General features: G+C 42.4%; 1 protein-coding gene across 3 annotated transcripts; it reads left to right on the top strand.

Annotated features, from left to right (window-relative positions):
* Positions 1–141: 141 nt before the first annotated feature.
* On the top strand, positions 142–23,685 carry ap3d1 (adaptor related protein complex 3 subunit delta 1). Of its 3 annotated transcripts, XM_034530388.1 has the most exons (34): positions 142–510; positions 3,321–3,416; positions 4,365–4,445; positions 5,112–5,192; positions 5,299–5,406; positions 5,584–5,713; positions 6,338–6,477; positions 6,914–6,987; positions 7,095–7,144; positions 7,314–7,363; positions 7,775–7,823; positions 9,704–9,849; positions 10,346–10,494; positions 10,606–10,836; positions 11,242–11,473; positions 11,644–11,789; positions 11,972–12,113; positions 13,425–13,496; positions 13,621–13,696; positions 14,245–14,444; positions 14,814–14,887; positions 15,196–15,219; positions 16,442–16,610; positions 16,807–16,953; positions 17,383–17,436; positions 19,295–19,387; positions 19,630–19,791; positions 20,158–20,205; positions 21,165–21,354; positions 21,491–21,579; positions 22,041–22,126; positions 22,475–22,596; positions 22,898–22,977; positions 23,095–23,685. In XM_034530388.1, the coding sequence occupies exons 1-34, from the start codon at positions 415–417 to the stop codon at positions 23,188–23,190; spliced, it is 3,783 nt and encodes a 1,260-aa protein (XP_034386279.1). In that variant the 5' UTR covers positions 142–414; the 3' UTR covers positions 23,191–23,685. The 3 variants fall into 3 exon arrangements, with proteins under 3 accessions (XP_034386279.1, XP_034386281.1, XP_034386280.1); XM_034530390.1 differs by lacking the exon at positions 17,383–17,436; XM_034530389.1 differs by lacking the exon at positions 15,196–15,219.
* Positions 23,686–23,762: the final 77 nt, after the last annotated feature.

Genomic DNA, 23,762 nt, shown 5'->3' on the forward strand with positions numbered 1-23,762 from the left:
ATTTAATATAGCTTGTTCATTTCAAACGTGCGGGTGTCATAAAACATGTTGCTATTGTGGGCGGGGCTGGGGGGGGGGGGACTAGACCTTTAATTCCACTGATTCCCATCTGGGAGTCTCGCATCATACTCGAGTCAGCTGACTGAAGACGCCATTTTGTCAGCCATTTCCTACACTGATCCGTTGCCAGCGTCTCTGCACAGCACAGGACGCCCCGTCCGGCCTCAGCTTCCTCTGCCCGGGCTTGGTAAACAGCAGCAGACCCCCCCCCCCCCCCCCCCCCCGCCCCCCATGCACTAACGGTACCCGGGTGGATGAGAGACAGTCTCGAGGCTCGGTCGGCACCCACTAGACCTCTGGAAGGCTCTTCGGCCCCGCAGGACTCAAGCGGCAGCTTACAAGTCGCAGGCGAACATGGCTTTGAAGATTGTCAAAGGGAGCATCGATCGGATGTTCGATAAAAACCTTCAGGATTTAGTACGTGGCATAAGGAACCACAAGGAAGACGAGGTAAAAAAAAAAAAAACTACAAAAAAACAACAACGAGCAAACGCTGTCACCCTGAAATATTTTAAACCTTTCGTTCATTTATGTTTATTTAACTCGACACATATTTTACAAAGTACCGTTATCGCCGCCCGGCTAGCTCACAGCTAGCGTTCGTTCGGTAAGTTACCGTAGGGCAGCTAGCCCCGCGAGCTAACAGCCGCTACAACACAGTCGTGTTCCGCGTCTCGTGGTCGTTTTAACGTGTTTTTAAATGACACGTTAAAGAATGCGCGCGGTTGCTCACTTTGTGGTCATGCTACGTGGACGGTTTTAAACGAAGATGAGGGATGGATGAAGAGTTGTTACTGACAGCTAGTTAGCTAAACCTAGCTAGCTGACTGTCAGACAGTTGGGAGGAAGCGGCTCGAATAGATTATCACACTTCATCGGGATTACTTTCCGGTACCAGAGAGCACTGCTCGTGTGGACAGTGCTACCATAAGGCAACCATTGCTAACTTTGATCAATGGTTGGCCTGAAGTGACTGACTCATCCAGCGGTCTTCAATATTATTTCTCACTCTTTTTTTGTTGAGTTGAGGACCCCAGAATCCCTCGACTGTTGAATGGATGACGTGATGCTCTGATTACATATGCAAAGTTCAGAATATAAAAGAGGCCTAATTTATTGTATGATTAAACATGCACATACGACCATGCTGGGTGTTTTTATTTTATTTTTTATATTAAAATTGCATCTTTCTATAAACTCGTTGATGTCTTGAAATGCGTCAGCCAGCAGCTCGTTTTGAAACGTCCCATCAGTGATTGAAGGTGATCCCTGTCCCAGCTATGTGGGTGACGACCGGCCCATCACAGCACCTGGATAAGTGGGAGCAGGGTGGGATGGGCCGATAGAGGGCACTGTTTTGGGGGGCAGCCACGTTTAAATCTCTCGCATCAGCCTGCTCTTCTTGTGAGCTCTGTGTTAGCTTTGTCTAACCCTGTTCCTGCTGGGGTGGGGTTGAGGTGTAATGAATGGGGTGAGGGTACAAGGCAGGTTCCCATGGTTGGTGTTACACAAAGCGGCTGTGCTGTGCACACCTGTCTCAAGCTGTATGTCAGATGTGAAATGTAGAGCTAGTGTGTCTAACCCGAGGGCGGTTTTTGGATTTAGTACTCTCTCTCTACGTGGCACATTTGTCCTTGCTCACCATCTCACCCAAATACCAATTTACAAGCATTTTAAGGCGAAACCACCAGAGCTAATCATCTATATTCACATTTTGCTCGATTATTACGTCATCTACATTTGTGTCTTTTAATATTTTTGGTCAATCAAGCACTCGGATCGCTTGTTGCTCGAGGCTATCAATGCCTGTTCTTGTGATTCAGGGTATGAGCTGAGATGTTCACCAGATGTAACCCAACCTGGGCCGCCTAGATAAGGTGGTGGTTGCCCAGTCAACAGGGAACAGTTCGCTGAAATATTAATACGCTGTGTGTGTGCGTGCATGTCTAAGTGTGTGTTGACTTTTTCCTGGCCAGCCCACAGTTTGTTTTTCACATGTGTGCCTAGTCCTTATGTGGTTCATTCATTCCCTCTCCCTCCTCTGCCTTTGGAACAGCTGGCATATTGTAGGAAGGGTGTGAGGATGTCCAAAGTGTAATTCTGTGAGATTAGTTATTTAATTGTAGGTATATCTGTCCTTGTTGTCTGTTTATTGCTTCATTGCTGGCTGATGGATTGTCTTTTCAACTTTTTCTGTTATTTCAATGGGTTCTGAATCGCTCATTGATGACAAGTGTGCTGCAGAAGCGCTGTGTGTCTGGTGATCTTGTGTTGAATCCCTCCTCCAGCTACAGTTTCTCCAGGAGCAGCATTAGCAGAGCTCAGCGCGCCCCCCGCCCCCTTCCTCCTCCTGTCATTGTGCTGTCTCATGACTGCAACACACATGACCAGCACACACTCGCACTCTACAGAGCGATATGTGTGTGTTTTTATTTTTGCAAGGTTGCTCCTCTCAACAATAGATGACTGATTGCTCTATTTAGAGGACTAAATGAGCTTGCCCTCCACTGTTAAATGAAATGTACCTTCTGCTCTTTCCCTTTCATTGAAATCTAGTGTATTATAACATGGTAGTGAGAACACCTATTTTCTTTCCCTCATTCATTCAAATGTGAGGCTCCTGGAAACACTCATTTTATTAAAAAATAATTAGAGGATGGGAGAGCTGTTAACCTGTGTAATTAGTGAGTGAATATTTTGCTCATGTTTAATATGTTTTGTTCTGTAAGCACAGGCAGTTTGTTTTTGGAGCTTATGTGTACCGTATTTAAGCGGAATCAAGCCATCGGACCATGCAAGATGAAAATCTCTTAGACAAGTGGTGTGTGTGTGTATGTCAGTATTGTCTATCGGGGAAGAAAATGTTCCTGGCGTACAAGCCACAGCCACATGCCATATGATGTTTCAACTGCGATTTGGCACAAGACCTCAAAATAAAGTATTTCAGCAGTCCGATACTGGCTAGCACTCCCGTGGAACATACTCTTGTCACAAGTCATGAATTTAATGACTTTAGACCTGCCATAACTTTAAATCTAACACCAACGACTCGTGACTTGAGTTTGTCTTACAATTTTCATCATAATACTTAATAAGTATAACGTCTAGGCCACCTCTGCTGGCTGATGGATAGCAACAACAGACAGACCAGGATTGTCCAGCTTGTTCCTGGTGCTTGGGAGCAGGCGCCCTCTCCGGATATCACTCCACCTAATCTGATCTGGTTTCTGTTGTTTGTCCTCTCCTTTCTCTGCCCTCAGGCCAAGTACATCTCCACATGCATCGATGAGATCAAACAGGAGCTCAAGCAGGACAACATCGCTGTCAAAGCTAATGCTGTGTGCAAGCTCACCTACGTAAGATCTCTCTACACCCTCCACAGGATCACTGACTCTTTTTTTGTCTTTCACTTCTTCATACACATAATGAAGTACACCATCGTTATGTAGTTCTCAGTGTGAGCTCACCTGTGTTTCTTTGGATAGACGCACACAGTTCATGTGGCTGCTTCACTGGCAACTCGCTAAAAGCAATGCCAGTTTTTTTGTTCTCACAATCATCTCTAAATATTCAACACCCAAGATTAACAAATGCCCAAACTAACCAAACAAAACATATGATTTCATTCATAAGTATCCGGTTTATATTATCACCTTTTAAGCAGGTAAGAAATATATTCTTGGTCACAGATTATCTCTGAAGTTTATTCAAATGCCAGCTCGGGAAGATTTAGTTTTGATCAGATATTTAATGTTGTACCTCCCAGTAGGCTCAAACTGTTTCATGCTTTTCTAAAGTGGCATGCCGTGTTGAGCATGCACACAATGTTAAATTCAGTTTGGTTATGATAACTAGACACGAGATGCTTATAGACTTTGTTCTTTTTCTTTTCAAATGGCATCATGCTGAATCTGAGCCCATTGTTTTGGCTCAAGGCTTCATCAGAGGCAAATAGAAGTGACCAGTTAAAAAACACTTAGTACATGTTTATAAAGCAGGTACAAGAGTGCATATACAAATGGTGTTTTGTAGCTCACGATTAGTCAGTATACAGCCTAATGGCTAGGAGCCGGCACTTGTTGACAAAAGTGTAACATTTCTGTTTTACTAGAAAGCACTCATTCTATTTATAGAGCAGGCCAACATTTAGGTTTGGATGGCTTTTTGCAACAGGCATCTGTGTCCACTTTCAGAGCTTTCAGCTCAAATAATTTAGTTAATTTAATGTGCACCTCAGCGTCAGCTTCGATGCCCCCTCCTCCTCTTGTTCACCCACCTCCCTCTCTGTCTTTTCTGTGTTACAGCTCCAGATGCTGGGCTATGATGTCAGCTGGGCCGCTTTCAACATCGTTGAAGTTATGAGCTCTTCCAAGTTCACATACAAGGTAAAAATCGGACGTATTGGAAATGCAGAACATTAAACCTGGTCACTTAATGGATTAATGGTCACGATGCTATGACTAGTGTACGCCCACGTGTGGATTTGTCAAGAAATTGGATACATCTCACAAGCTGTCCTTAGCTGTACCATTTTAGTTAATCTCTCCACATACATACTCAAACATGTACTGCTGCTGTATCGCTCCATGGATCTGCTGTTTATAATTATGGGTTCTCAACCTTTTGTAATCAAAGGCCCACTTCTGATTGTGAAAAGAAGGACCACATTCCCTAATATATCAAAATGAGAAATAAACACAACATTACAAAATACATAATAACAAAATAAATTGGGCTGTGAATATGTTTTAGGCCACTGTTGGTTGTAACGATTGATACAATAACAAGTATGTTTCCACTTGAAGCTCTTACTAGTTCTGTGTTTTCTCCCAAATCACTTTTACATTCAAGTCTGATCCATTTTGTCACTTAATCCGGGGGACGTTAGCTCGCTAATGGTGGCAAAACACGCTCTCCTCTACCTGCTGATGACGATAACGATGATGATGATGTTGCAATATTCAAATGTGAATATCTGCTGTTCAGTCAGTGATTAAAGTTAAATTGCAGCACGGTGTGTAAATCTTTCTGCTTTCGTTTATTTCCTCCAGAGGATTGGCTACCTGGCGGCCTCACAGTGCTTTCACGAGAGCACTGATGTCATCATGCTGACAACCAATCAGATCCGAAAGGTCAGTGATGTTCTTCCTCTGGCCCACTATGAATATCGCTTGTCCAATCTCTTCTGTCTGGTAAACTATTCCTTTCTATTTTTTATTTTATTTTTTTCTCTCCCAGGATCTCAGCAGTCCCAACCAGTATGACACAGGTGTGGCCCTCACCGGCCTCTCTTGTTTTGTGACTCCTGACCTGGCTCGGGACCTGGCCAATGACATCATGACACTGGTGAGTCATGGAGAGTGTCGAGAGGTTTACCAACAAGGACTTGTGCTCTCTACTTTTCCCTCGTTAACTCCTCCCGGGTCTTTATTGACCTCAGAACTTTCAGTCAAGAAGAGGTAATTCCTTTTTCTAGTTTGAACGCAACCGTTTCAGCTGTCTTTATTTTCCCCCCCACCCTAGATGTCTCACACTAAACCCTACATCAGAAAGAAAGCGGTGCTGATCATGTACAAGGTGTTTCTGAAGTACCCAGAGTCCCTGCGACCCGCTTTCCCCAGGCTCAAGGAGAAACTGGAGGACCCAGACCCAGGTATCAGGACCGACGCGCTGCATTCAGTCTGTTACGCAGGGAGCTTGTGCTTTGTCACCTGAACCCTGTGAATTATTCAGCAACTAAGAATATGAGATTAAGGACGGCTCGTTTGTGCTACTGTCACAGCTGTCTGGGAATATTCAACTGCTCACCGGACTATTTCTGTTCTGGAAACAAAAACATCTCGCAGGGCATTTATCTGACTTTATGGTGTCGCACTGTCCATCAGTGAAACAATATTTATATTTGTTGTAAAAGCTACTTTCAACTGATGTCAAAAGGATATTTCAAATGTGATATGAGGTGAAAACAAATGTACCTTCTTTACTTCTCTAACATTTTTACCACTTATGACGGCACAAAAAATTTCTCTGCACTTAAATGAAAATAATTAATATTTTACCAAAAGCTCCTGAACAGATTGTATACATTAAAACGTTTTTCCTTTGCCTGTGTTTATACTGCTACACTATTTATCATGTTTTGTAGCCATAGGTGATTCACCCCAACTCCAATAAGCATATCAAATTAATTGTTTTGTTTTAGTTATGTTAAATAGATTATATTCGTGGCGTTTTTATTCTGATTACTACTTTTCTGATTATCTCTTTTCCTCTTTAGGTGTCCAGTCTGCAGCAGTAAATGTTATCTGTGAGCTGGCTCGGAGAAATCCCAAGAACTACTTGTCTCTGGCCCCGCTCTTCTTCAAACTCATGACCTCTTCTACTAATAACTGGGTTCTCATTAAGATCATCAAGCTGGTAAGTCAACAGGATACAGGGAACTTGAGTTTCTGGAGTGGTGATGAAATACTACACACCGTCTTAAAAAGCTTACTGGTGCATACTGTGCACCACCAAGCCATGGTTTTGTATAACAGTAGCAGTATTGCACCAATCACACAGGGATAAATCATCATAAAAGAGGAATTGATACTTGTTCCTTCACCAGTATTGCTTAGCAAGTTGTTTTCATGTGAGCAGAAGCGCCTCTTTTTTTTTCTTTTTTTTTTTTTAATAACAAGTTCTCATCGCTTCTCCTTGGAGTTGTTATAAAATGATTGTACATTTTCACAATAAAACTCCTTGAATCCGTTTTGTTTATGAAAAGATAGTTTAAGTTTATCCAAAGTTACTAGTAATTCCTTTTTGTGAGACATAATCTACTGTGTGTCGTGGTGCTCTTTGTGTTTGACAGTTCGGTGCGCTCACTCCTCTGGAGCCACGGTTGGGGAAGAAGCTGATCGAACCTCTGACCAACCTAATCCACAGGTGAGATGAAATGATATGTAATGTAACAATAAACGTTTTTCACAGTAGGTAAAAGCGGTTTGATCTGATGGGGTATATCAATAATAATCGTTCCTCCTCTCTCACAGTACCTCTGCCATGTCTCTGCTGTATGAATGTGTCAACACTGTGATTGCAGGTCAGTAATTGTATTCAATGTGTGCAAAGTAGTGGTCTCATGTATTTATTGTATGCTTTTGCTCTATTTCAGTCCAGTGTAATCCACGTCTGTCATTTTTTTTTTTTTTTTTCAAACATATTTTAGTTCACATTCAGTTCTAATTGCTTATTTGGTCCCTCCCATGCAGTGTTGATTTCCTTGTCCTCTGGGATGCCTAACCACAGTGCTAGTATCCAGGTAAGCCTCTGAGGTCCACTCCTCTATCTGCACTTTCCTGTGGTTAAATATTAATCATAACCGATACCAACCCAGTCGAACCGCATTGCATGCTTTCACAGTGTTTCTTTCTGTTCACAAGTCTGTCTGTTCAAACATGCTTTCAAGTAGAGACACAGCAACTATAGGACAAGCTAGCAGATCTCATGAAGCTGTTTTTCTTCTTGCTGTCAGTTGTTACCGTCAGTAATGCATGAACAAATATCTTTGCACCATGAAATATAAGCCCCATTGCTCCCACTTTTGTTTGTCTCCTTTTTATAATTTCTATGACAAGACTGCAACTGTTTTCGAAAGATTAACAGTGATGTTAATGGCTCTCCCTTTCTCCCTCCCTTTTCTCTTGCTCTCTTTCTCTTTCTCCGTTTTCAGCTCTGTGTGCAGAAACTGCGAATCCTGATCGAAGACTCGGACCAGAACTGTGAGCCCTCTGTCAATGCCTGCAGTGTGTCATTTTCTCATTGTCTGCGTGTTTCTGACTATGGAACAGTCCACCCTCTTAGACGCCAATAATGTAGATCCCCTGACTCTGGATAACTCGAACATTATGATAGTCCCATTCTCAATTGAAGGGCCTGCTTAGAATACCATTATCGTGAAGTCACTATAACACTTTCACACACAAATCCTGTGTACGACACAAAGAGTGAACAACTTGCAGCGTGTTTCCCCCCCGTGTTGCCTCAATTTAAAAGGGATACAAGTTGCTGTTCTCAAATATAAGGCGTGGCTCTATAAATACACTCCCTTGCACTCTTCCAGTTGAAGCTGAGAATACTGCATCCAGCCATTCGAGTTATCTGGACACATACATAGATAGTTGTTTGTGTGGAGTAGACTGTAGACCTCTGATGTTCACAAAGCACACTGTGAACCTGTGGTTTTTAGGTTTTGTTTATCTGTTTACTGCACCAAAGTGATGCGTAAGCTGTAGCACTTTCAAATACATTGATAAGTTAAGTAGGTGAAAGATCACAGCTTCCCTAGATTTTGAAGATATTTTGCTGATGGAATCGGTTAAAGTAACGCAATTTAATGCCGGAATAGGCCATGTTGGAAGTCATCATTATTTAAAAATATTATATGCAAGCGAAATATATTGCACATTTAAGTTTAATTTAACGAAGAATTTGTTGACAACGTCATGTTAAATGCATTAGGTGTAGTGCAGTTAAGTATAATGGGAAGAATCTGATGCTGCGCACCAGATGCAATAGATTTATTCCTCGAAATGTTTGCTTTGTCAGACTCCCCATTTTATAACCTCGCCTTTTTATAACCAGGCTCACTTTACCACCAAGGTCACGACTACAGGCACACACTTATTGATCCAAAAACCTGAGAGGCATTGGTCTTAGATGAAAGACAGAAGGCTGTGATTCAGCAGGTTTTTCCAATTGTTAGTATTTTAAATTGGTGAGTAGGAAAAGCTGCCGAGGATTCGACAGGATAAAGCAAAACAAAACTACTGTGTCCAGTGTGTGTGTGTGTGTGTGTTTGTGTGTCCTTTCCATATTTGTGTATGTTTTGTGTTCCTTTCCTTTATGATATTTAGTTAGTCATTTCCTTGTGTTTTTTTTGTATAGATTATTCAATAAGATAAAACTTATTTGTTCATATTATATTAACATATATTAGTTAGTCCTTTCAGAGTGACTAGATTTAGGGAAGCGTAGTAGTAGTAGTAACTGAAATATCTTTTTTTTAACAAGTAGTCCAGTTTCCGAATAACTCTGTCCAGGTATTGTATTGGTTCTCTCACTGCAGTTACAGTCAAGTAAGGTTAGTCAGGTTTATACATGATAGGAGCTTGATTAAGAAAATATAACAACATACTTAATTGTTAATGTGGCAATCCTCAAGATATGGTCCTGGTTGATTTGGCGACACCCTATTCACTGGTTGTAACAGCAGATGTGGTTTTAATGTATTACTACAGGACCCAGAATAAAGGGGGCAGCGAAATAAACTTGTCAGTTTTAATAAAGAAGTCGGGCAAATAATTGGCCTTTTTTTAAATCACTCTTTGAGCAACTGCGATCTGATATTTATTTTGTAGTAGTTAGTTGCCTCACTAAGAACTTCGAGGTGTGTAGCCTCTCGCACTTCATCTCATAGGCCATTGTTATTCCCTCATTCTGCGATAGTCATTAAGACATTTATTTAACTGAAAATCTTCAAGACTGCCACTTTTAATGTAGATAATAATGTCAGCTGATATTTGTATTTGCTAGGGTTCGGTGAGCTAAGGGTGCTGTAAATCTGTGTTGAAATGTGCTGAGTCCATGTTTGTCTTTGCAGTGAAGTACCTGGGCCTGCTGGCCATGTCAAAGATCCTAAAGACTCACCCCAAGTCAGTGCAGTCTCATAAAGACCTCATCCTCCAGTGTCTGGATGACAAGGACGAGTCCATCCGCCTGAGAGCTCTGGACCTGCTCTATGGCATGGTATGAAGCGAGACGTTTGTTTTTACACATCAAGGTTTTTTAAGTCAATTCTTAGTTTGGATCATGTTACTTACTCAGATTTCTAGTTCTCTCAGTTTTACTGCCATAAAATTACCTCCGTTCTTGGCAGGACATGGGACTACCTCTTACCATAAGTATTTGCACGTGCACTGTTTATATAACAGGACTTGATTTACTTGATTGGTTTACAATAGGTTCGTCGGGATGATACAGTTGCTGGCCAGAATAGCTAATGGGTGATGTAGAAGCTTCTGCAGGAGGTGTTAACTCGATACCAGTGGTTGTGTGATAGTATTGTATGTCATATTACACCATTCTGTGATATGTTCGCTGTGCAAGATATTATTTAGTTGTATCCTTCATTTTAAAGCTGTTTTGAGGAAATTATTCCTCTCTGGCTCAGTAGATCAAATAATTTTTTTATCTGAAAGAATTCTATCTTTGCGTCTAAATTTGAGCTGTGTTGCTCTCCCAGGTATCCAAAAAGAACTTAATGGAGATTGTAAAGAAGCTGATGCTGCATGTGGACAAAGCCGAAGGAACCACCTACAGAGACGAGCTGCTCACCAAGATCATAGACATCTGCAGCCAGAGCAACTACCAGTATATCACCAACTTTGAATGGTCAGTTGCTCCACACCAGCATTGTCTTAACTTTCACTCCATATTCTGTGAATTTTGTTTGACGTCACTCTTTGACGAGATTTTTTCAACCATACCCTTCACGCTTCACAGGTACATCAGCATCCTGGTGGAGCTGACTCGGTTAGAGGGCACACGCCACGGCCACCTCATTGCTTCTCAGATGCTGGATGTGGCTATTCGGGTCAAAGCCATCCGGGTCTTTGCCGTGGCCCAGATGGCCACTCTGCTGGACAACGCCCACCTGATGACGGGCAACGTGCAGCGGAAGGGCATCTGTGAGGTGTTGTACGCAGCAGCCTGGATCTGCGGCGAGTTCTCTGAGTACGTTGATTTTGCTCGTTGGGATGCACACTGACTTCAGTAAAGAAGACGTGAACATAAGAAGGGAGCCATTCCCACAATAGGGAAGGTTGACCTGAAGTAATTTAAAAATGCTGCGTAAAAATGACTATTAGGATAATATGATGGTATGTAGTTAAAGGGTTCCCATTGTAGGTGATGTGTCTGGAATGGTATTTTTTTTTTACAAATTTCCAAACCTTTCTTACACAGTAGCTGCTTTGTTTAGAACATCCTTTATTTAATTTTTTGGAGGATCAAAGAACTTCTTTTCATGAGAAGAATTCAGAAATATTACCTCAGTGACGTGCTGGAAATTGCATCAGTGTTGTGATTAAATGTAGTTTTCAAATTAGGTCTTTCTCTAAATCCACCTCCTCTCCTTAGACACCTCGAGAACCCGATGCAGACGCTAGAGGCCATGCTGCGGCCCAAGGTGGCCACCCTACCGGGCCACATCCAGGCAGTGTACGTTCAGAACGCAGCCAAGCTGTTTGCCACTTTGCTGAAGAACCAGGAGGGGAACACGGACCGCACGGCAGCACAGGAAACCAGTCAGCTGATGATAGACAGGCTGCCGCTGTTTGTCCAGAGCGCCAACCTGGAGGTGCAGGAGAGGGTAAGATGTAGACATGCATAGATGTCACCACTGGTTTTCTTTTGCCAAAGCAATAACAGAGATACTTACGTTTTTTTGGAATTGTATACCTCAAAAGGTTGCCCACTACATACAATCTGATAAATGTCTGCTAATCTCCCTGTCTGCCTCACCCTCTCTCATGTCCTCAGGCGTCTTGCATCCTGCAGCTGGTCAAGTACATCCAGAAACTGCAACAGAAGGACGTAGAAGTAGCGGAGGAAGTCATTGCTCTGTTCGCTGGAGAACTCAACCCTGTCGCCCCCAAAGCACAGAAAAAAGTGCCTGTTCCTGAAGGGTGAGTTTGCTCAGTAAATGAGGAACACATACATTAGAAAGTTATTAACACAACATTATTAAATAGTTTGACATGTATTTTTAATCTTTTTGAGTAAAACCCATAGGACTTGTTCATACCGGTCCACCAGCATGTGTCTGTTAGTGTTGGCCAGTGAAGTTTAAGTGAGTTTGTTTGTGCAGTCTGGACTTGGATGCCTGGATCAACGAGCCTCCATCTGAGAGTGAGTCTGAGGACGAGCAGCCCAAGGCTATTTTTGCCAAGGAGGAGCCCAAACACTCCCGCGCCCGTCACACAGAGGTGGACGAGAAGGAGCTGGCAAAGGTGAGCTGGTCGATGATTGTAGCCTTGTTGAGCTGAACAAGCAACATTGTTGTTTAGTGTATTTAGTACAGTAGAATATATATATATATATATATATATATATATATATATATATATATATATATATATATATATATATATATAGGTTTATATTCGGTTTATATATATTTTATCATTCGGCCTCAAACAGGCCGAATGATTGGCCTGTGGTGTTACTGGGTGCAAGTTTCTCGAACTGCGCATACAAACAACTTCCCACTGGACGCTGCGCTTTCTTTGGGTCTTCAGCAATATACCTGCAATGAGATAGCGGTGTCACTCACACCCCGAAGTCTCAGCTACTTACCGCCTGAAACACCAGTGAAATAGGCCTACAGTCTGGTTCACGAGAAACAACACCAGGGGCAGATTAAGATGGATAAGCAACCAGGGCCCAACTAAAAGGACCCCAAACAGCTAGAGATTTATTTTTAGGTTTTAGATGTGCAAAGTATTGAATTATGTTACTATTCTAATTAATTATTCCCTGAAAAAATTAACAAAAGGCACCTAAAGCACTTAGAAAATATACAACTTACTGTGTATTTCTACTTTAGAGGAAAACATTGTTGCATTTACCTGACGACAGAGAAATGTTTCAAATGTTTTAAATTGCCAAATCATGTTTGGCTCACAAAAGAGTGATCAAAATATGATTCCTTATTATTTTTTTAAACCGTTCAGCATCATAGACTTGAAAGCGCCGCCTTGAACAGACTTAAATTTAAGTACATTGTGCAGATATTGCCTCTTTCATTTGTTGACGGAAGTACAATTGTATTTAGGACTTTTACTCTGCAGTATTTATAGTTTGGCTATTAAAAGTTAATAGTTCTACTTAAAACATGTTGTACTTCTTCTACCATTTGCAATACCAACATTCCCAGTAAGAGAGAGGGTGAAAAATAAAGCAAGAACTCTGCCTGCTGCAGTCACTGCGGCATGGAGGGAGACCGGGTGCCCCTCGAGTCGGTTGAAAATCGACCAACTTTCCCTTCAAATACCTATTCAATGTAATTCCTAAGGTAGCAGGCAGACAAGTTATATGACTACATTTACAGGACAAAAGCTTACAAAAAAAATAAACAAACCTGCATCGCTTTAACATACTGATGTCGTAGCATTTTCAGCATCGTCATTGATTACGCAGTTAGTGATTTTCAGTCCAGACATGATCATGCAGAATCTGTTTGCCCATGTGGTTTCCCTCTAATGCTGATCCAAGGCAGGCCTTCATTGATTAATTCATGTAACTGTTTTTCTTTCTCCCAGAGGAGAGAAGCCAGAAAGCAGGAGCAAGCCAACAACCCGTTCTACATCAAAGCCTCCCCATCCTCTCAGAAGGTGTGTCTGTTTCACTGCACATGTCTCTGTTGAATCCAGTCTGTTGTATTAGCAATACTTACAGTATGTTGAATACCTGTAGTCAGACAAGTTATGTTTTAAATGCATGTCTTCTTTTGTGTAGGTGTACCAGGAGGCTCCAGGCGTGGAGCACATTCCAGTCGTGCAGATTGACCTCAGTGTGCCTCTCAAAGTCCCAGGTAGCACACTCTGTTACAAAACACTTGTTTTCACACGAGCAACCTTTGAAATGATACCGACATTTTACTGCCATCGTACTAGAATTAATTTCCTTGTCGTGCTACAATTAATTTTAGAGTGAACAATAATTTGGCAAAGTGTCTTTGGCAACCATACCCCATCGTGACGTAGTATATCTAGGGCGTAGAAATGCTGGGGTTGGATCAGGAGCATTTCCCATGCAATGTGATGGAGGGGGAGGGTCAAATCTGTTCATCTGAAATGACAACTGACGCAGCAGAGAGAAGAGTTTTAATGCTTTGACAGAAGTGATATGATTGGCTTAAGGATGCTGTGGCTAAATGTGGTTTGTTCATGTATCGATCAACGCCCGTAGTCAGCTGATAAGAAATGATCAGCTGACTGGTGATTGTGAATGAATGAGAGCAAGAAGAGAATCCCCCTGACTAAATCATGCTAAACTTAATTTGTCTGGCTTAATTACTTATTTTTCCTTTTTTTATATTTGTCTTATTAAAATATGACTCAGTACATCTCTCTCCCACAGGTCTGCCTATGTCTGACCAGTACGTGAAACTGGAGGAGGAGCGTCGTCAGAAAGAGAGAGTAGAGAAGAAGAAGAAGGAGAAGAAGAAGCGGAAAGAAAAGCGCGGCGGACGAGGGAAGAAACATGATTCAGGCCCTGAGAGCGAGGAGGACATCACGCCTGCGCACATGGTCGACATTGTTACCGAGGAGATGCCAGAGGTATGATGGAGCTGTGTAAACGTCACAATCTGTTTCATAAAGGCATCCTGACTCATGGTATTAAAATACATTTGATTTCAATGTAATTATATACATTACACAGTGTAGCTCTACCGGAGATTGGAATTTAATGTGAAAGATGATCTATCAGTTTTCCTCTCTTGGTTGTAAACACATGTGGACATAAATCTGTCAGAAGTAAATACCATAATTGTTTACTTGGTCGTTTGGGGTCTCCGCTCTGAGACAACTGAGACTGGAAGTCAATACCTCCTATAGATCGCTTCACATTTTGTGTATTGTGTTTATAGATTTACTTTGAAAGTTATAAACTCAGTTTTATTGATTGTTACCCTCTCGTTACTTCAGAATGCCTTACCCAGTGATGATGATGACAAGGACCCCAATGACCCTCACAAAGCCCTGGACATCGACCTTGACAAGTGAGTCCACACAATGTAGATTTGCATAAGCTCAAACGCTTGTTTAAATTTAACTATGGGCAAATTGTTGAGTTGAGTTGCTGAAACCCATGATTTGCGTATCTGATGGAGCCAATCGACCAGAGGATCACTACATTTAAATCTTGAATGTCTCAGTCTGATTTTATTTCCTGACATTACCGTCTGCAGTGTCACAGGCGATGTGACTCAGCCCTTTCCCTCCTCTCACTCCTTCTCATGGCGTTCTGCTTTCTGCTTCCTCTTTCCTATGCCTACACACACCCATCACTGCCTCTTTGTGTGGGCAGCTTGGTGGAGATGGCTGGGCGCAGGTGAGTAGCATCCCCGCTGCGGGACCTGAGCTCCGACTATACATGGATTGCCCCTCTGTCTTTCTCTCTAACTAGCTGTCTTGCTCCTCTCACTAACATAGCTGCCCCGTCTATCCAGGTAGTTTGCAGTACCTGCTTCCTTTTTTTGCTCTTCTTTCCCAGTATTTTCGATATCGCTCATTTTAGCCTTTGACCTAGTCTAATATCTATAACTCCTTTCTCTTATCCTGCTTCTTTTTTTAACTTTTATAATCTTGACAATATCAGCAGCATATCATTTCTAAACAAATTGTACCATGATTCTAAGAAGAATTCTCCTAAAAGAAAGTGCATCTTCGATAAGAGTGACATTGTTCCATATTTACCAAAAGATCATGAACTGGCTGCTGCTGATCTTCTTAGGATTTCATCTTTCATCACCCGTCCTCCTGGAACGGACTCTTAAAAGTATTTTGGCACTTAACACCATCAGCATCAACATGCTTTCAGGAAACTTACCCCAGGAGTTGGGTGCTAGAATTCTTTCCTCAGTTCGGCAGACTTCCCAATGCCTCCAAATTGTCACCAGTCTGCCTTTGGTGGAAATAACAAGCACATGTGCCTTGAGACCAATGCGATGCTTTATAGTCGATCATTTAGAATTGTTTTATAGAATATGAGGTTAAAGACTAAGAAATGAAAGGGTCAAGTTAGTGCTTGTGATTTCTATAAAGTTTAAAATAACAGTATTGAATGTGTCTTGATAGCTTTCTAAAAAGGCACAAGCATTATTACCCGGCTGAAGCCAGACAGAGCAGTGTGCCTTTTAAAAAAAAAAAAAAAATGTTATAGAGAATAACCAGCAGGGGGCTGCAGTGCATGTGGTTATTGCTTTAAAGGTTCTGGCCCAAGGATATAAACTTGACGCCTCCTATTAGTTCAATATGTAGGAATTTATTGGTGTGGTTTCTAACTGTCGGGAAGTTCCAGAACTTCTTGCTCTGCCAGACGAACGGCTTAACGCTTTGAATGAGACCTGGCTGCTGCACACTGCAGAATATGTACCTGAATGCAGTAGATTTCTGCATCCTCCAACCCTTGTCCGCCTTTTCTAACACTACCAGAAAATACAGTAATAATTATTTTCCAGATGATGGCACCAACTTCCAGGTGAACCACAATCTCATCATCAATCCTCATCCAAACACAAAAAATGTGTGTCTCTGCATTTCCGTTCGTCCAGGCCACTTGCCGACAGTGAGAAGCTGCCAGTCAGGTCACATCGTGCAGCCGAGGCTCTCAAAAGTCCAGCTGAAGATGGCGATGCAGAGAGTCCCGCTTCACAGGAGCCCAAGAAGAAGAGCAGCAAAGAAAAGAGAGAGAAGAAGAAGGACAAAGACGGGGATAGAAAGGTGAGCGTAAAAAATGGAAACCCCACTCGTGAAACTGCTTTATGGATGTATATTTATGGAGCAGTCTGAGCAAGAGGGGGGAGGGGGAAACAACAAGGACCTGTCAACCATTATGACGTGATGAGTCAAAGGTTGTGGTTCTCAACCTAGTTGTGACACAGAGATGAATTTATTTGCGGGTTGTTGTTTTTTGCAGAAAAGCAAAGATGATAAAAAGAAGAAGAAGAAACACAAACGTGAAGAAAAGGGGGAGGATCTGTTCGGGGGTCAGGCAGACGAGCCTGTGGTCCAATCGGAAGAAATCAGTGAGGTGGCTGCACCACCCGCCTCCAACGCTGCTGAGGTATGTTCTTACAAAAGGGCGGAGAAAGGCCGTTTCTCTCCTAGCAACAGAGTTTATATCTAAGATCTCACTTGACCCAGAATTCAGATTTTTAAATTGAATAACCCAATCTAAAATTCATGATTATAAATGTCTTAAGTATCGTTTTATGTAGTGTAGAGTTCCCGCTAAAGCGTTACACGCACACAGATGTCTTTGATCATTTTCATTGGCTCCACACTTCCATTGCTTCCTCCCAGCTTGTCTTTCAATCCGCTTTAGTGATCAAGTAGCAGACCGCGCAGTCTTTCGCCAAATACTTGATTTATTCATGAAAGAGAGCAGTGTAATCTCTGTATCCATTTTCATGAATAGTAGAAAGATACAGAACCTGTTTGGCCCTTGCCCCTCTCACCTCCTCGCACTCCTCTCCCTCCCTCCCTCTTCTAGGTTTCAGATCTGGATTTCTGGCTCTCAAACGCTCCAGTGCCCTCTAACGCCCAGGTTGAGTCCCCCCTCCCCCCTCTCTTTCTCTCTCTCCCTCCTCCCCTTATCTCTCCAGTTTATACTTTCCTCTTTTATAACTCCATGTTTTATTGATCTACTTCATATGTTTTTTTCCATATGTTATCTCTCTACTGCCTCTTGATTTGGATCATTTTTTTTTTCACTTCACATCTTCAGCCCCTCACCTTTTTGACACTTCTTCCTCTTTTTCACAGGTCACATAACACTTTCCTCTCATTCTCCAGCCTTCTTATGTTTTTCGAGCATGTCTGTGTGCACAGTATGTGTGTATTTGCCTCACAATGCTAGTGGTTCTCTTCCTCAGTTTTTTGTTTTGCTCGCTGGGTGTCGTGTCGGTCTTGAGGTCAAAGTAGATGTCGTTATTGTTGTGTTGGTGGTAGTGACACGTGAGCGGAGGTCTGAGGTTCCCTGGAATGTGGCTTGGAATCTTTTTTTCTCTTGTTCCTGTCGCCACATTTGTCCTTTTGACCGCTTCCGCCATGATCACATGTGGGGTCGTGCTCATCTTTGTTTCCGTTTGACCTTTTGAGTGTCGAAACTGCACAAAGGGGCATAAAAAAATGAAAGCGTTAGCGCTACCGTATGTAATTATTAATCCTTTTTTTTTTTTTTTTTTACCACTAGAAAAGCTATGAAGCAATGTTTATTGTGAACGCGTCTCCGTTCTGTTTGTTTGCACGTGCATGGACACCTGCCGGTGCCATCATCATCAGTCCTGCCGCAGATTTTCTGCTGTTTGCGGTAATGCTCAATGAAATGTAGCAACGCGCCATTAAAGGCAGTGAAGAAGAGCACCACGAGCTAGTAAACATCGATGGAAAGACTTCAGGATATTCATGACATTGTATAAGTTTCATTTGCCGATGTGGAGGGCAAAAAAAAATGTCAACATGTTTGTTAGATCTCAACAATTTACACAAACATAACTTTTGTTTTCTTTTACGAGATAACCTCCCAGTTTTAGGTAAGTTGCTCTTACCTAATGATTCATTAACAAAATCAATAATGGTATCGTGTATATATACTTTTCATAATGGCACAGGAGGACATTTTAATCCAAAAATAATCACTTTTTTTGATTGTATGGATTTGTTACCTCTTTGCTATTTCCCCATTTCCAGTCTTTATGCTAAGCTAACAGACTGCTAGCTCCGCCTCCATGTTGAACTCTGAGCAATAAATTGAATGGGCACATTTCCCAAAATGTCACGCTATTCCTTTAACCGTACCCGATAGCTTGTGACCTTTAGCACAGTATTGTACCTTCCATACCTTCTCCTCTGGAGCTTTATTGGTTTGGGAAGATCAGGTATTTTAATTTTTTTGGGGTTTGACTACTTCGGTTTTTAATCATGTGAGCTGTGAGGGGTCACCCCCTAAGTAAAAGCACTTCTGGGCTAGAAATGTTACCTTTTTTAAAGACGCGCCTCGACATGTCTTTAGTGGAAGACTTGTTTTGGTATTTGGTTGTCACAGGGGACCATAGAGATCTTCCAACAGCATTCATGGAGGCTGTCACAAAGATCATGTTAACCAGGGATCTGTTGACGGCAGCTCTTGTGGCCGGTTCGTACAGTTTATCCAACGGCACAGGAAAAAAAGCCATAAGACGTAAAACAGTTGTGGATTTGCTTATTTAGATGGTTAGCAGTCTTGTATGTGAGGCACTAGGTTTACCAAATAATTTTTTTTCGGAATGAGTGAACTTTATCAGCACATAAGTGGCAAACACTGTCACATGCTGTGGTTGCTCACTACTAATGCCTCTGTGTGTTTTTGTGTGTGTGTGTGTGTGTGTGTGTGTGTGTGTGTGTGTGTGTGTGTGTGTGAACAGGAAGCAGCCACCTTAGCAGCAGAAGCAGCCCCCGTGCCTGAGAAGGCCTCTGGCACGGCACCAGACTCAGAGCCTGATGAGCCAGAGGAGACTGTGAGTACCCAATGATGATGCAATAATTGCGACGTAGAAAGTTTCACTGTGGTGCTCGAGATTCCCAATGACCTGACAATGTCGCACATTGGCAGCTCTTATTCTCAATTGTTCTGTAAATGATGTGCTACAGACCTGCCACTTCTTATGTGATCTTTGGAGGAATATGTCGACCAGTAATCGTGTTTCATTACCAGAATATCTGATGAACTGTTACTGTCTTCTTTGTGGGGATTCTCAAGGATAAGAAGTCCTCCAAACACAAGAAGAAGAAGCAGAAAAGGGAGAAGGAGGAGAAGGAGAAGAAAAAGAAGAAGAAGCATCATCACCATCATCACCACAGTGACGGTGGTGGCGAGGAGTCGGTGCAGAATGGCACCGTGGAAGAGGAAGAGCCTCTGCCGGTCAGTGTTTGTCATCAGAGTTTCACAGCCTCACCTCGGTCAAGTGTGAATGAAAATACTCAGGATAAAATCTTTGTATCTTTTCTATTGAGGGGGAGAAACAAGTCACATGTCCCTGACCTCAAAGGCACAAATAACCTGATGCTGCATTTAGGCAGTATTATTTATAATACTTTTGATGTGTGCCTCGTTCCTCGACTGTTCAAACCACGTGACTACTACACACACGCATACACACACACACACACACACACACACACACACACACACACACACTCACACTGTGTGAACCAGCTCCTGTTGCCTACTTAGCATACAGAGTGACAGAGAATGCCTGATCTGACCTGAGCTCTTCTCTCCTTTCAGCCCATGTCCAATTACTGCCTGCTGGCTGAGAACTCCTACATAAAGATGGTGAGTGATTGCGAGATACTTCTGAAGGAGGGACTTGTACCACTGTTTCATGCTCCTCTGACGGGGCTGTTCCCACCATCCGATTGTGTTGGGCATTCTTTATCTGCCTGATTTTTTTTTTAATATATTCTTAATTCACTATAATAAAGAGGGGTGAGGGAAGATTTGCACTAGATATATGTTTGCTTGCCAGATTACAACCCACATGTTTGTGTGCTTACTGAGATGGAGAAACTTATTTGATCATCTGATGAACCTTGTGATGTTTGCCCTTAATCGGCTCCGTTGTTGTGTCGTCTCGACGCGACACTGCATATCACTGCAATAAAATGAATAAGTAAAATGTTATTACGAATACTAAGATCCAGATTGTGGGAAATCCTGCATTTTGCCTGGACATTGAGCGAATTCTAACCGTCCTCTGAGTAAACGAATATGGACACGATCGTGCTAGTGTGCGTGTTTAGGCTGTTTGGTTTAATGTGAAAAGTATCTAAGACAACAGTAGCAGAAAAAAAGAATGTATGCAGATCCTTTCTTTTTCTCTCCCTCTCTTCAAAGATGATGGAGGATGTCGATCAGGTACTCGGTAACTTTCTGCCAGTGACAGAATGTTATCAAAAACGCTTTTCTAGATGTGTTTCTCTCTGTCCGTGATGCTTTTCACGGACTAACTTCCACGGCCGACTGTGAACGTTTCTGAGAATGATTCTGTCCTTGTGATTTTCTCCTTGTGCTCTGTGTGGTTTCTTGGAAATGACAATGTGTGCTTCGGTGTTGGGTTTATGAATCAAGATTTGCTGTGTTTACTGTGTCTATTCGAAATAATCATCGCTCAGTAAATTACAAAAAGGGAGATGTAGAAGACTCGTGTTTTGAATAGTCATTTCAAATGCAAATTATTAAAATGATTCAATTTAAAAAAAAATAATTCTTTCTCTTTTTTTTCTCCCGCAAAGGAAATTGACATCCAGGGAAACCTGCAGGATGGCAGTCAGGTTGTGGTATCTGTTATATTTGAAAACAAGTGTGACAACTTCCTCAAAACCATGGAGTTCAACGTCCTGGACTCTCTCAACTCCAAGCTGCAGAGGCCAGAGGGGTCGGGTCCACATGATGGCCTCAGCGTCCCCTTCCAGCTTCCACCTGGTACGTTGATTTCCCTAAAATATACTCCTGCACAACATACCAAGTTCTGTATCATGTGTAGAGCCATTGTGTTCTAAAGTGTCACTTTGGGAGGTTTTGTTGAGTCTGATTACTTGGGGTGAATGTTTCTCTTCAGGGGTGTCCAATGAGGCGCGATTTGTCTTCACCATGCAGAGCATCGTAATGCCACAGAAACTGAAGGGGACCCTCACCTTCATCATAAAGGTCTGAAGGAAAACACACACACACACACACACACACACACACACACACACACACACAAATGGCACAAATATCAACTCAGCAAAAAGATATGTTATGGAAGATAGCTTCCATAAAGTTTTAAGATGTTCATATTTATTTTTAAAAGCTCTGATATAATCCACTTTTTATTTATTTGGCCGCTGCCATCCCCAACATGCCAAACATAAATTGTAGTTGTTGGATATTGTGGAGTTAAAGCAATTGTCGATTCCACCCGTGTCCAAAACATTTAGGCTCCAACAGGGAGGCGTAGTAGTACAGAAGCTGCGTGTTTAAGCAAGACGAGGAATCCTAACCAGCTCCACTTTTCACTTTAGTGCCTGAGCCTCCACCTCCGATGTCTCTACAGGTGCCGCAGACCAAAAGAGACTCGTTCAAGTGGCACGTTACGATTATCTGTATTTGTTATTGTGTTCCCACAGAATGAGGACTCCTCCACTCACGAGAAACTGGACTTCAAACTGCACTTTACCTGCTCATCCTACCTAATCACTACTCCTTGCTACAGGTTGGTGTTAAGTTTCACACCACATTGAAACCCACAATATGGAGGTGGAAAATCTGCACAGTGACCTTTTCTTTTTTTTTACATTCTTTAGGGGTTCCTCAGAATAATCATTCAAATAACAGTTGTGCATAAGGATGTGTTCGTAATGTAATCTGGTTATGTAAAATTGATAATGTGTGATTGACGATGGCACCAGAGAGAAAAATCTGTAGGTCACCAAAAACCTTTTTAAAACCCTATTGTCTGGGCACCGTGTGTGCATGTAATAACGGTTTGGTTAGTCTTAGCTCTCTGTCATGTTTTTGTGGAGAAATTGCAAATGGAGTTTCTCATGTTTTGTTTGGCTAGTGATGCGTTTGCAAAGCTGCTTGAGTCGGGTGACCTGAAGTGCAGCTCTGTCAGACTGGAGGGAGTCAACATGCCCTTCCACCACCTACTGGCCAGGATCTGCTTCCACCACCATTTCTCTGGTACATACACACACACACACACACACACTAGGCCACATAATATTTGTCTCAAGTGAGAGACTTTCCCTAAAACATAAGCGTACCATATGAGGAGAGTGTTCCTCTTCCAGAAATCATCAATGCAGTGTTAATCAGAAAGTTGTGACTATCATAGTAAAGTGTTTTATATGTTTCTGTGTTGGTAAACTTGTGCTTGTCTAGTAAACCCCATGTGGTAAAGAAACGTGAAGAGAATCGGATCATCTGATTACATGCAGTCGTTTGTGTCTTTGACACTTGTGTTCTTGTCTTGTTGGATTAGTTGTGGAGAGGATCGACTCCTGTGCCTCCATGTACAGCAGGTCCATCCAGGGCCACCACGTCTGTCTACTGGTCAAAACTGTGAGTGAACCAATTCAACTTATTGTCAGCAATTTTTTTTACACCCAATTATTTAAAAAAGTGGACTTTCAGATTGTGAGCTTGACATCCTCTCTCTCTCTCTCTCTCTCCTCCTAGTCTGGTCAGACAGTGTCCATTGACGCTAAATGTGACGAGCCGACGCTGCTTGGGAATGTGCTGGATGAGATCAAGCAGACCTTCTCTCAGTGCTGATTGTGTCCGACAGCCCCAGGGTGCCGCTGACCCCTCCATGCCACCCCCTCCCTCACAACATAATCATGTTACGAAACACTGCGGCTGGCACTTCCAGTATTGCCCTATTTATTAGTCCTCAGATTCTCAAGATTTCTATCCCCTTACCTTCTTCTTCAGTGTCCCACACTCTGTTATTCCGCTGAGCTCTGTGGTCACTCCCCGACACTTGATGTTGTTTGACAGACTCGCTGTGTACATGCGCCGTCTTCTCTGCAAAGCACTTTCATCTTCACGTCTGTTTTTTTTTTAAACTCCCAACAGCCACCCTGTCGTGTCGTCCCCCCCCCGACTCGGACTCCATAATGTGCATCCTCCGCTCTCTCCTGTGTACCTCCGCCCTTCACTTTGTCCCCACAATTCAGTCTGTGACAGTTGTGTAATGTTTGACAACTGGACTTTTGCTGTTGATGGTTGAATTGTGATTTTACTGTTTTGAAGGTTTATTTTGTTGTTGTTTTTGTCTAAAACCTGTCTGCGCCTTCGTCTCCCCCCCCCCCCCCCCCTTCTTTCTGCCCACTAAATCTGTGTGT

This window comes from Cyclopterus lumpus, chromosome 4 (genome assembly GCF_009769545.1).
Source record: "Cyclopterus lumpus isolate fCycLum1 chromosome 4, fCycLum1.pri, whole genome shotgun sequence".
NCBI lineage: Eukaryota > Metazoa > Chordata > Actinopteri > Perciformes > Cyclopteridae > Cyclopterus > Cyclopterus lumpus.